At 39.3% G+C, this 13,175-nt stretch overlaps 2 protein-coding genes across 4 annotated transcripts in view; both read right to left on the bottom strand.

Annotated features, from left to right (window-relative positions):
* The window catches only part of nsg2 (neuronal vesicle trafficking associated 2), a 50,947-nt gene extending 44,333 nt beyond the window's left edge, over positions 1 to 6,614 (bottom strand). Inside the window, exons 1-2 of the mRNA XM_042008939.1 lie at positions 6,352 to 6,614; positions 5,923 to 6,068 (exon numbers count right to left, since the gene is read on the bottom strand). Coding sequence (XP_041864873.1) covers positions 5,923 to 6,051 — 129 coding nt within the window. The 5' untranslated portion in view covers positions 6,052 to 6,068; positions 6,352 to 6,614. The remainder of the gene's footprint in view (positions 1 to 5,922; positions 6,069 to 6,351) is intronic.
* A 1,869-nt stretch (positions 6,615 to 8,483) lies between these two features.
* Positions 8,484 to 13,175, bottom strand: part of cpeb4b (cytoplasmic polyadenylation element binding protein 4b) — a 28,778-nt gene continuing 24,086 nt past the window's right edge. For 2 of the 3 annotated variants that reach the window (XM_042007920.1, XM_042007922.1), the window contains one exon: positions 8,484 to 13,087. In XM_042007920.1, the coding sequence (XP_041863854.1) occupies positions 12,860 to 13,087 (228 nt within the window). In that variant the 3' untranslated portion in view covers positions 8,484 to 12,859. The remainder of the gene's footprint in view (positions 13,088 to 13,175) is intronic. The other variant, XM_042007921.1, reaches the window with a different exon arrangement.

Below are 13,175 nucleotides of genomic sequence, written 5' to 3'. Positions count from 1 at the left end.
CGACTGCTTAGCCGGAAAACCACCATCCTTGGCACAGTCAACAAGATTCGCCGGGAAATTCCTCAGTCAACTAGACAGAAGGACCACACTAAATTCACCACTCGAGTGTTTTCCACCACTGGTGCAACACTCACAGTATATGCGCCGAAACGGAAAAAGACTGTCTATCTTCTCAGCAGCATGCACAATGTGGTTGAGACTGAGAATACCACCAAAAGGAAGCCAAACACTGTCACACAATACAACACCACAAAGTGTGGTGTGGATGTGATGGACCAGATGGTGCGGGAGTACAGCGTGCGTGCAGGAACACGGAGATGGCCAGTCGCCGTGTTCTACAACATGATCGACATGGCGGCACTGAACGCTCATGTTCTTCATAAGGAATGCACCGGAGTGCAGGAGAGAAGAGTGGACTTCCTGGTTGAGCTCGCGAAAGAGTTGGCCAACTCTCATGTGAGTCAGAAGAAGGCACATAAGGAGCAACTGCTTCAGCAGCAACCTCCCACACCTAGCCCTGGGAAAAGGGCAAAATGTCAGGTCAACCATCGATGCAAGAACAATTGCGCAACTGTAAGATGTGTTGACTGCTACAAATACACATGTGGCAAATGCAGGATGGAGATACCATGGAAGTGCCAAGCATGTTTGGACTTAGCACAGACGGACTGCTGAAAGAGCAGAAAAGCCATTCACACAAGGGCATGCCACTGTAGCCTTGTGTAAATATTTGTGAAATTGTTTCATTACTTGCATTATTTTAACTGTTTTGTTGTTTTTTTTATGACAAAAATAAAAAGCATTGGAAAAAATTCACAGTTGTTCTTTTATATCTTTGTCATGTTGACATTTATGCCCTCTTGACTTAGACACTAATGCTTCTGGACATTTTACTCACAGACCCTGCCTGTACCACCACAATCAAAAAATGTTCATTTTAAATATTCAAAATTGTTCATTGCTTGGGCTTTTTGGACATAAGGTACATGAACATTGGGTTAGAAAGTTTGAAAAATTGGTCAAAAATTCTGAAAAATTTGTATTTTTTCATTTGTATGAAAAGAGGAGAGCTGGACCTTTTAAAGTGATTTTTAAAAAAAATATGAATTCATCATTTTGTCATATCATTCTAAATTGTTTGCTTTTTTATTGAAGGCCCACAATGATTATCTTTTTTTTTTCTTCTAAAAGCACACAAATGTGTCGAGGAGGTATATATCATATATCATATCAAATATATTTTTAATTATTTGAAATATACTAGAATGCAGGAAAACCTTTCTGAATCTGTTTGAGGTCTACTCCAATCTCATACTCAGGGGACCAAGCAGTGTCTCAAGCCAAGCTTTGGGCAAAAGTTGACAGTCCGGTTTCAAGAGTCTACAGTGTCTCCCCTAAGTATGCGCCCTCCTGGGGTGTGCCAGTAATTGACTCGTCTACAAACAAAAGAAGCTGTTCGCAGCTTAAGACAGGATTTTAGCTAAAATCCTACTGGTCAATCGACCCATCTCTGGGTTGTAAAGGTAGAAAGGTCCATTGACCCCTCTCTGGGACTTCTAGTGCTAAGCGAGCGCGTTGCAGGATGGCTCCAGATTTTATTGTCAAATGGTTCCAGGTCAACCAAGTCCGAACTGCTTAGAGCAGAGTCCTGCACGGTTCCGTTTTGCTACGCATACCTGCTCTAACCCGTTAGAATGACTCCCGAACCCGACTCGTCACCAATGTATTTATTCCATTTAAATCCGAACCAGACTGATGTTTAACCCGTGACCCGAGCCATTAACGCATCATTGCCATGCTGCACCGCTTCTTTTCCATTATTATAGCCTATTGTTGTTTTATCATTGTGTTAATCTAAAACACATAGATAGCCTATGAATGTTTATTTTAAGCTTGCTCAACATTTTTAAAACAGCTTTATATTCCTCTGACTGAACCATTTCAGAGTGAAGACTAAACCAGACCAGTGTGTTTTATTTTGCCACTGAGAGGGTATTTATAATAGGCTACTCGGAGATTGCTGTGCTTTAACAAAATGTAATCCACCTTTCCTGGCAGCAGCTGTGTTCTCCGTTCCTGGACTACAAATCCGGCGGCAGAAAACTCTGCTGCGCAAATACCAGCGTAAAATAAACTTTCATATATTTTCTCTGTGTTGTTGTAGTATATTCAGATGATAAAACAACAATATAATAAAAAAGAAGACTTGGAAGGAGGAACAGCGGTGCAGTAGGCTATGGCACACGTTAACGTTAAAAAGCACACTGCTTGTTGTAAATACTTGGTTTATGCTTTAAGAGGTAAATATTTTGGTTAACATGTTGAAGAAATATCGTTGTTTCTTTTTTCATCTCTTGCTATGCTATTGAATTTGGCAACATTAACATGGAAATTCACTGCATTAGGACCGACTAGCCTACTGAATTTCTGGTAGCATGACAACACAAACTGGACTCGTTTGACCACTCTTACCCAATGTGCAACAATCACAAAACTGGGTCACTTGTTCAGCTGCCTCATTGCGGCTCATTTACGTATCAATCCACAGTCAAAGTGGTGGTGGAGGAGCCTAAGAGATGGTAATTTTCTGGAGCAAGTGCGAATGTTGAAGAAGGCGCATGTTCAAGTTGGGGGCTGCATACAGTACCTTTTGGAATGGTAATCAGAGCGTGTCGGGGAATAGCCCACCTGGAGGGGTGACGTAATCGGGATTCCCGGCGAGCAGGAAGTCGCAGCACAGCGAGTGTTGGATGTCCCCCCGCGATTAGACACATTGAAGTGGAAGAAATTATCTCCGATCCTGCGTGGGGCTTTTATCTGTCGCCCTGTCTTCTTATGGAGGTGAAATAAATAATATGAGAATAAAATAACCCTTCCTAGCTACCTCAAACAGATTCTGTGTTGCTTGATCCAAATCTGATTTGTCTATGTTAATAATGCTAATATTAAAAGATTAATCAGTATGATAAATACATCCTATTGAGAATAGAGCTAGGGGCTGTGATCCAGTATTTGAAAGGTTTTATTAACCTACTAGCATTCATTTCTGAATAAAACAATTGGCAGCGCACAAGCATGTTACAATTTCACATTCCACGTCAAACGATGATTATGCATTAAGTTTTATGCATTTTTATGAATTGTGACTGGCCATCAGAGGTGCTTTGAGTGGCGCCTCTGCCGGTCAGTGTAAATTCAGATAAAATCTGACAGACTACGGGCGATGAGAAGTCTGTGAGAGAAGCGCCATCTTCTGGGTCTACCCTATATTACAAGGAATGGGTGGAGTTTGATTAAAACATCGACACTCCCAGGAGAAGGAGGGGGCCTCTCTGGCGGCTGGAAGTTGGAAGGCAGCTGGCTGGAACTGGAATGGAACTGGGCTGGAAGCTGGCAGGTATTCGGCTGGCTTTCAGCTTGGATGGGAACTTTTAAACCGCTACTACTGTAGCTTTTCAGTAAATGTAAAGTATGACAACAGCTTTTAACAAATGTTGTTTTTACAGCTCAATACTGTAAGGCAATCTGCACTTATTAGCTTACTGCATAAAGGTCCCATGAAATAAAATTTTTATTTACTTAATGCAGTTTATTTCCCGTTTCTCCAGAAATTCCTTAGATTTACACTTGCAATTATGGATTTTAATGTGTCTTTGAAGTAGAACAGTGAATTGTTAAGTTTGTAGTTTAAAAGATGAGCTGCTTTCCAAAGGGCATTTTAAAGATACAAAAGGTATGTCCATCCATTCTTCTAAAAAATTTCTAGTTCTACAAATCATTAGCTTCTCATACATGTGCTGCTCTCTTGTGTTAAGACTTCGGGGTGCTGTGGTAAACCCTTTAGCCTGCCAATCTTGTGGTGGATTTTGAGGTGTATGTTTGCCTTTGGAATCTATTGGCTTTTCAGTTAGTCAGTTTTTCCTTCCACTATCACATGTCAATCACTGCAACACAAGCCCAAAGACTAACCAGCCCACCCCATACTGGATCAGCTGGATAGGTGGTCTTTTCATGAATGTCTGTGCCCTCCGAAAAACTGTACTTTGCATGATGTGGACCGAAAGTTTCATTTTCTCTTGATCAGTCCATCGGAGTTGTTCTAAAATACACTACCGTTCAAAAGTTTGGGGTCACTTTGCCATGGGATTCAATAGGGAAGTGACCCCAAACTTTTTTGAACGGTAGTGTACATTCATTTGAAAATTTTCTGACCAGTGCTTATTATAAATTAGTAATAAGTTTTATATATATATATATATATATATATATATATATATATATATATATATATATATATATATATATATATTGTATGTATATGAGAAACGGCGATAACTAATTTCTATAATAAATTGTTTATATTTTTAATGCACTTAATGGATTTATATTTCAGCTATGCAGGGGTGGGTCTAGAAAGGTTTTGAAGGGTGGCCAGGCAGGAGTACTGGCCAGGAAAAGGGGGGCACTAATGAGACCTTTGTGTTCCCTTTGTGACATTTTTGAGTTCAGAATCTTTCTCCCTGAAATCTCCATAGTTTTCTTTTAATCATTGATTACTTTGTTAAGGTTAAACATTAAAGGTACAGTGTGTAAAAATTACTGACACCTAGTAATAAATATGGACACAGAAATTACTTTAAATGCTAAGCAAAGTTCTGAATAGACGGTGGCCATCAATGGCCAAAATTCCTCCAGACATAGTTTTTATGATCCAGTTTAGGATCCAGTGGCCTCAGGTACAGACCTCTGACTCATTTTGAGGTCACACTGACGGTCATGATGCACATTTCTGGAGCCACTGTTGTCCTGCAGCATCTTGGGGCTGAGATATCACCCATTAAAACTTTGTTCATCGTCACATGACACCTGCATTTTGCTTTACAGTTCCACACAATATGCCAACAACTGGATATCAACACACACCACTGATGATTCAGCAAGGACACCAAAATGGATATTGTCAAAGGAAACGAGGAAAAGAAGCAGAGAAAGTTAACTGCTCACAGTAACTTAATCTGAGTCTACTTGCTAAGTGCTACACTATTCTAACTAACTTGTGAACTTTGTCAATCCACCATTTGGTGCTGTGTGGTGTGTCTTTTTACATCTATTTATTTGAAAATGCCTAAACAGCAGTTAAACAACAAGCTCGAAGCCTAGAAGGCAGCCTCAGATTCAGGTCATAAATCTGTTGGCTTATCTCTTTGCACAAGTCTTAATCTATTAAAGCTGTTTGTCTTGAAAGACAAAACCACAAAACTCAATAAGAAATAACCTCATTTCCCTTTGCAGTCCTTCGATAAACCAATCAGCAGCTCAGAGTGGAAAAATGGATTGAAATATCTGAAAAATTAAATGAACAATCTGTAACTGTTGCTGTGAAACGTGCTGAACACATTTAATGCATGGAGCTTTCAAACGTGCTGGAAGCAACAATGAGCTGCCTATTGCCTCATTCTTTTCATTTTCATAATGTGCAATCAGTGCAGCTCTCTATCCCAAACCCAGAGATATGCCAAGTGGCTCTGCTTTGCAGCCATGGTAACTGGATTAACAAGCACCGGCGCAGTTACTATGGGATGTCAGGATGATAAATGACAGTCTGTCTGGCATCAAATCTGTCTCCTAATCTCAGCTGGAAAACAAAGGACATGGCTGGGAGACAGCTGAGATGAATGAATGCATGAATGAATGAAACATAGGTGTGTGTTTCTGTGGATACTGTATGTGTGGAAAAATATAAAAGAGAAAGGGGTGTATTTAGTATAAGAGGTTTTAAGGCGCATATAGATTAACAACATTGAGTTAACAGCAGCAGATTTGGAGAAAGCAGACAGATGCACATGCATGGACGCTCTTTCCGACACACACAAAAAAACACATATACTCAAACAGAAACATAATTGGTGGGCAGTCTCTCACCTTGTCAGGTGCTTGGCTCTGCAGGCTGCCAACATCCAGTGGAGTGATGAGGGGCACATTTTGAAAGCCATCTTCAACACTCACAGGTTTGGCCCCTTTGTCCTGAAGATTACTCCCCAGTTTCACCATCTTTAACCTTTTATATCCTGACAAACACAGGAAAATGTGATTGAACAGCCTACAGAAATAACTTTAAAGTATATAGTTTTAATAGGTTGTTTTGATAAGGAAAAAAATGAATTCTGGAAAAAAAAATGGTTAGAGGAGCAAACCTTATAAATTTGAATTTTATTTGCAACGTAAACGTGTCTCGGACTAAAAAAAGAAAAAAAAAGGAACTACCATATACGCCTCCGCATCCACCCCTCCGTTCTCCACAACAACAACAATATAAACTGTTCCAAAAGCGTCTGGAAAGCTGCTACTTACAGCTGCTCGTCCTTGTCCGCCTGCTTCCTCTGTGCTGCGGCAGTGATGTGAGTGCGGAGCAGAGGCGGAGGGGAGCGCAGGTGAGGCTGGAGGCTGCGCTGCGGTGTCGCTGCTGCTGATGCTGCGGGAAAGCAACGCTGAACCGCCGCCACGGAGACAAAGTGAATCTCTGGCGGAAGGTTTCCTACCAGCGAAGCAGCCCAACCCCCTAATCCAGGCACAGCCTCTTCTTCTCTGTGTTGCTACACCCAGCCCATGGAGCTGCTACTAGGGTTTTTTTCCCTATTTATTTATTTATTTATTTATTTATTTATTTATTTACCCTCGTCGGGATTGTCGTTTATATGGCTCAAGTGGATGTCGAATTAATGTCGCATTTAATGACTCCTCGTAAATTCTAGCTTCTCAGTAGAAGTGAAGGAATTTATGATCATTATTGTTTAGCAATGATGCCTATGAATCTGATTGTAGATGAAAAGTCCTTTAAATTGCCATCACATAAGATGATTTATACAAAACGAAAATGCTCTGCATCTCCAGATTTGACATCGTGAAAAAACGAAAGAAAGAAAGAAAGAAAGAAAGAAAGAAAGAAAGAAAGAAAGAAGAATTGGACGGATTCCTCGCCCCAGTTTTTGTGGTCCTACACTGCCACCTGGCGATCAAATTAGTGACATGCAGCCAGGTTGCCAGAAGCCGATATTTACCATCTGTAAAAAAATCAAATGAAGTAAAATAACTTGATTATTTAGGCGAGTGAAACCACTTCAAAGATAGATGAACATGTGTGTCAAGGAGAACAATCCATAACTTGTTCAGTTATTGAGGGCCTGTCTGTTTGATGAGACAGGCTTATTGCAACACCACAAAAAGATAATTACCAGCAAAAGAATGACATGACAGATGTCATGATAACACTAAATAGATAAGGCTGTCATTTAAAGCCACATACAGCCTGTCTTCTTTACGTCTGCCAAGGCTCTATTTTCTGTCACATGTCCTCCTGAATCTGTGATACCTGCATACACAGAGGCGGTCCATGTTATGGATTTAGTTTAATCGTGATGCTTTAGTATGATGCCTGTAAAGTTAGACTGAGTTTTGTGTGACAGCAAAACAATCATAGTACATAAAGAGGTATTATGATGTTTCACAAGCTCTGAAGGAAGTGATAGAACACGAGCCAGTTTCTTCTTGTGTGTCTGTCATCATACTTCTTGCTAAAAGAACAAAAAAAGGAAACCTGTTTTTCTTCTCAGCGATCACATCATCTGAGGATTTCAAGCCATGAGCTCCTTTTAATGTGGAGTAACAGCATCCCCTCTTTACTTTGTGCTCTCAGGTGAGAAACCGGATTTCTTTCACTTGAATTCTAGATGAAGTCTAAAGATCTGTTTTTGTCTGTGGACATTATTGCAAGTTTCAGTAGCAGGCGTTATTTTTTTCATCCCACATTGATCTTATATCCATACTAGCAGGTGTAGAGGTGTGTTTTCTGATAAACTAGTCTCCAGTTCCTCATATTTACTTTGTCATTCCTAAGCTATGATTGAAGCCGTGGGAAAAGGGTCATGTTGTTATGCAGCCAGCTGGTGGTGTTACTGAGCTGCTGATCAGTTGGAGGAAAGAGCATGTCCTTGTCATTGCTGGGTTACCTTATTCCCAGTTTGTATGGTGGCATTCATTCTCAAAATGAACGTGTGATTTTTTACACATATACAAACAGAAAAGCAAAGTGTAGCAGCTATAAACCCAGCGAAACCTGCAGAACATAACCAGTACCCCCTAAACTAGCTGATCAGTGGAGTCCAGTTCAGCTCAGTTATCTGATTACAAAATTGCAATGTCTTCTAATCTCTGCCAACGGTCGCATTACTGATGGGCGCTCAGGGCTCAAATCATCACGCACAGCTGACTGCACCCAGCAGTCACGTGGATGGGGATGTTACTTTCAACCACAAAGAGCTGTGAAACTTGGCTTCAGCTTGTTGCTAGGTTACACTTAAAATGATAAAAAAAAAAAAAAACCTTAAATAGAAATATGCCACCTCAGAGACAGATGTAGACTACAGCAATCAGGGAAACGCCCGGCAACACACCGCGGAAATAAGCAGACCACCCACATTATTTCATCACAGTTAAGATTTATTTCATTTAACATTTCACATTACAAATATTTAAAAATTATGCATACTGTTATAAATAGTTGGCTGCAAACAATTAAATAACAGATTTTTTTCTTTTTCGTTTCACTAGCACTTCTACAGACCAACTCCTAGAAATATGGACATATCCGTATTACATAACTTAATTAGAAAGGAAAATACAAAAATAGGAACTTATAAAGTGAAATGACAATAAAAATTAAGGTGATATCTTAAGTAAAAAATGCTATTAATAAATACAACAACCTTCCCATACACAGTTAAAAACTATTGAAATCTTGCCATTAAGTAACATCATTAACAGACAAATATTTAAATATTTCTTTTCCTTCAGAAAATGTGAACCATATATTGTGGAGCACAATATAGCAATTAGTAAAAACTAGACACTTTAACATATTAAAAGCTTCACCTCAAAAATATAACAAAAATCTGATCAAAATTATAAAAATCAATTATACATTCCAATTAAAAATATACCAATAAACAGCTAGATACATTGTTGACCTAATAATTACAATGCAATCAATCACAGTAGCTTAAAATAAACAAAATAAGCAAATGAGCACAAAAACTTTAATGTTTTAAAAATAACTTCAATTATTTATATTAGTACAAATAGTTTGATTTCTTTTCTTTTTTTACAAACACCAGCATGAAAAGGATTACAATAACAGTAGAAAATGACTGTGAAAAACATATTAACATCTTCTTTAATTAAATGTCTGCAATTAAAAATGGCATTAAAGAATTACATTGCAAAGAGTCTTTATCTGGAAAAAGGTTCAAAAGAAGTATTGCACATAACAACTTGAAGTTAACTTGCAACATTTACCACATTCAAGTCTTTAAGCTCCCCTTTTCTCCAGACAGGTCTATATAAGATCACCTCGACAGACAGCGGGGATGAGTTCTCAAGTCTTTAAAACAGTGTTCTATACGGATGCTCAAAGTCCTGCACTGCCGGATCAGTTTAAACTTGCGTGTTCTTTTTTTTTCTTAAATATCTCTATGTCATGTGCATCCTGCAGAGGTCTGCGAATGGGGAAGCAAGGATCAACACGAGGGGAAGGGGAGGAGGGTGAGCTGAGGTGAGAGTGGGTTTGGGGGTGTCCTTAACTTAATAGTTGAGAAACATTTGGTGCACATCACAACAATTAGTTTTAATAGCTAATTCATGTACTTGTCATTTTCTCTTTTTTTTTGTCATGCATGCTAAGGATTACAATAGGTGCTAGTTGGCAAGTTCAAGAATATATATATATTTATATGTATATAGACTTTTTTTTTTTTCAAATATTAAAATATCTAAACACCAAACATCCATTCTTGTGATACGAGATTCAGCGTTAAGCGTGAACCAGATTTTGCATTCTCCTCATAAGTTATGCTCCATCTATGGAGAGGAAACCAAGACAGAAGTTACCATTTCCAAGTAGTATAGCCATGTTTAGAGACAATAACAACAAATTCAAATTACAAGTTTGTTTGTTGTTTTTTTTTTTCTTTCTTGCCATGCTGTTCTTGACCAGATTGACTGGAAACATCAAGTGTAGGAAAAGCTAAGACCAAGAGAGCGACACACTTTGGTCTCTCCTCTGCAGATCTGAAGTCGCATCAACACAAGTGCGCACTTAGTTGTAAAGATTCCTCAGCACTGAAATGTATAAAAAGCATAATTGAAAATAATATATATTGAAATCACTCAACTTTTTTTTTTTAAATGAACATTTCCATATATGCAGATCTCTCAGTAACAAAAGTACAAAAGCTACCTTTCACAATGTGAAAAATTGAGGTATTGCAAAAAGGAGTTTCCCCATTTGTGAAAAATGTGCCTAAAATGACTGTTGGAAAAAGAAAAAATATTTAGAAAAGTAGTGCATAATAAATGTTTATATGTGCATGACAAAATAATTTAGCTAGAAAACACTGTACCAAAAATCAGCAGGCCATGTATAAAATAATCTTTTTTTTTATCTCATTTAACAGCAAATTCTTCACAAAGTGTTTTAACTTCTAAAATGCTCACCCACCACACCCACAAAACTAATGTCCAGGGTGCAAAACTGGTGCAACGACACCACGCCGATATGAGGATTTTCACTAGTGTGTATCATCAAGTTTCTGTACTAACTCCCTGACATTTAAATGCTCAGCTAGAAGGTTGCCACGGAGTGACCTAAAATGTCAAACAAATGTGAGGATTAGTTTCACCTTCGCTGTGGGAATGTGCACTTCATGTTAATTTACGCAAACTTGCAGAGCTATTTGAGGTAAAAAAAAAAAAAAAAAAAAAAAAAATCTCGTGCCTGACATCGCCGCCTCCACTGTGGAGTGTGTGGCCTTGTTTGTGTGTCTGCGAGCTCTGTTGCTTTTCCACTGGTGGTCTGATGGTTTTAACTCCCCTTCTATATACTGTACATACTGTATAGATCGTGTTCAAGGCCAATCTTTGGTTTGCTGGAGTCCATCAGGGCTTGACTGTTAAGCACAACTGGGTAGAAGTGAAAAATTTAAGGGAATATATAACAAAAAAAAAATCCTTTAAGTGATGAGAGAAAATAGAAAAATCTAGACAAGAAACGAGCTACAGTATGACCCACTACTGCACAGCCATCTTTGGTTCCCGGAAGCCACTGGGTACAGCCAAATGGACCTGCAATCTCGTTATCAAACTGCATGGGGGTCACGAGTGTGTAGTAGTAGAGCACACTGCAGAGACTATCTTCATTTATGCTTCAAAAACACTGGATGCTGAGTTGGATTAGCTTGGCAGCAGAAATTACAGAGGGTTCTCGCCAAAAGGGCAGAATCCCTCCACGACTCGAATGTGTCCTGACGATTCGCAGAGCAGACCGACTAGAATTGCTTCTTTCAGTAAATAAAACGCAGCGCACGCATGGATCCAAAGTAGCACTTTGTTGTTTAAGACTCGGGAGAATTGCACAAATGCATTTTAAGAAAAAAATAACAAAGACAGGCGTTTCCTGTTTGGTGGTAGCCCCGTTAAAAACTGCAATACAGGCGCCTTCTCTCGAGGAGTTGCTCTGACCACGCCTCCCTCCCCCACATCCTGAAAGATCTGGATCCAAACCCTAGAAAGGAGGTTTCGATCCATGAATGAAGCCCTACTCTCTTTTAGCTAAAGGCTCAGCAGCAGACACCACAGGCTGCTGTTTACTCGTCTCTCCTGTAGCCTCCCTATGCCATACATTCCCATAATACACTATACGATGCTCTGTCCATAGCACAACCCTGGGTTTGATTACAAAAATAAGGAGGTGATGAAGCAAGTGAGTACAAAACTGTGCCAGTTACATCAGTCTCTCCCGGTTGCATCACTTCCCTCTGATTATAGTTCTAAGGAAAGGAGAACACCAGAGAGTGTTAATGTTTTCTTTCTTTCTTTTTTTCTCTTTACTGTATTCGGCACATTAGCAGCTGAGTTTGAGGTATTAGTTTTTGCATGTCAAAATGGAGATCAAAACCCAAATATGTGTTGCTCAATTTTTCTTGTGAATTTCAAGTAACATCAAAATATTTGTAAGTTCTTGGGAAATCATAAAGAGAGGTTCAAACAATTTTTTTTTATCTGGGGAGGGGGGGGAGAATCCGTTTCATTCTGCAGCGGGCCCCTTTCTGTTTTTCAAAGTTAATTCAGATTCGGCTTTGGTTAATTACAAAGGGTCTGGGTTTTACGGTGATTTCACTCTTTCAACTGGAAATAAGTGCACTCTTCTTCAGCAACACCCTTTTTGATTCTTGTTTGCTCTGGAGCTTGTTGCATCGACAGCAAACCTGAGCTCTGAGACATGAACAGCCAATGGTTGGGCAGCGTTTGCTGTCAAGACTTGATACAAAGTAAGAAGCAACAGCTCTGCTACAATACAAGTCCGCTGAATGTTAAATAAGTAGTATTTTTAGGGCTTCTTGTATCAAAATAAAAGGACATATACAGTTTAGAAAAATATGCCAATTGACTAGCAGAGTACCTTATCACATGTCAAACTTTCCTATAGATTTTTTTTAAAAGAACTAATAAAAATATAAAAAAAAAATCAGAAGTATAAATAAAATAATTGTACACATCTTTTTTCCAAGATGGACATATTTGGATATAACTCCACCTTTTCTTTTCCATCTTCTATATATATATATATATATTTATATATATATGTATATTTATAAACTTTAAAAATAAAAAGGAAAATGTTCGGTAAAATTAGAGCGAAAAAAGGAACCAGCAACAGAAAAGTGCATTTATTTGTACAATGATTTGCGACTCCTTCATCACCTGCCCCTCCTGCCCCTCTGTTGCCTCTCCCTCTCTGTCGTTCCGCTCAGTTCCAGCGGAAGGAGATGTGGCGAGGCCGGTCGCCTCCCTCCTTCACCAGGGGTTTGTGAAACTCTCTGCCGGCGCGTGAGTGGATGGCCGCCCAGCAGTACTCGCAGTAATACTGCAGGCAGGTGACGTTGGCGCAGAAGAATGGCGCAAACTTCCCACCGCAGCGAGTTCCCTGGCATTCATCGCACAGCTGGTCGTCCAGAACGTATGGCTTCACTTCCACCTGCAACCAGAGAGGACGTCACTGCATTGTTCCACAATATTTCTTCTCATTTTCATGCATCTTTACACCTTTACTCTTAAATAAGTCT

Source organism: Melanotaenia boesemani, chromosome 15, assembly GCF_017639745.1.
Source record: "Melanotaenia boesemani isolate fMelBoe1 chromosome 15, fMelBoe1.pri, whole genome shotgun sequence".
Lineage (NCBI taxonomy): Eukaryota > Metazoa > Chordata > Actinopteri > Atheriniformes > Melanotaeniidae > Melanotaenia > Melanotaenia boesemani.
The sequence above is the reverse complement of the archived record's forward strand: the minus strand, read 5'-3'. Positions and strand labels throughout refer to the sequence as shown.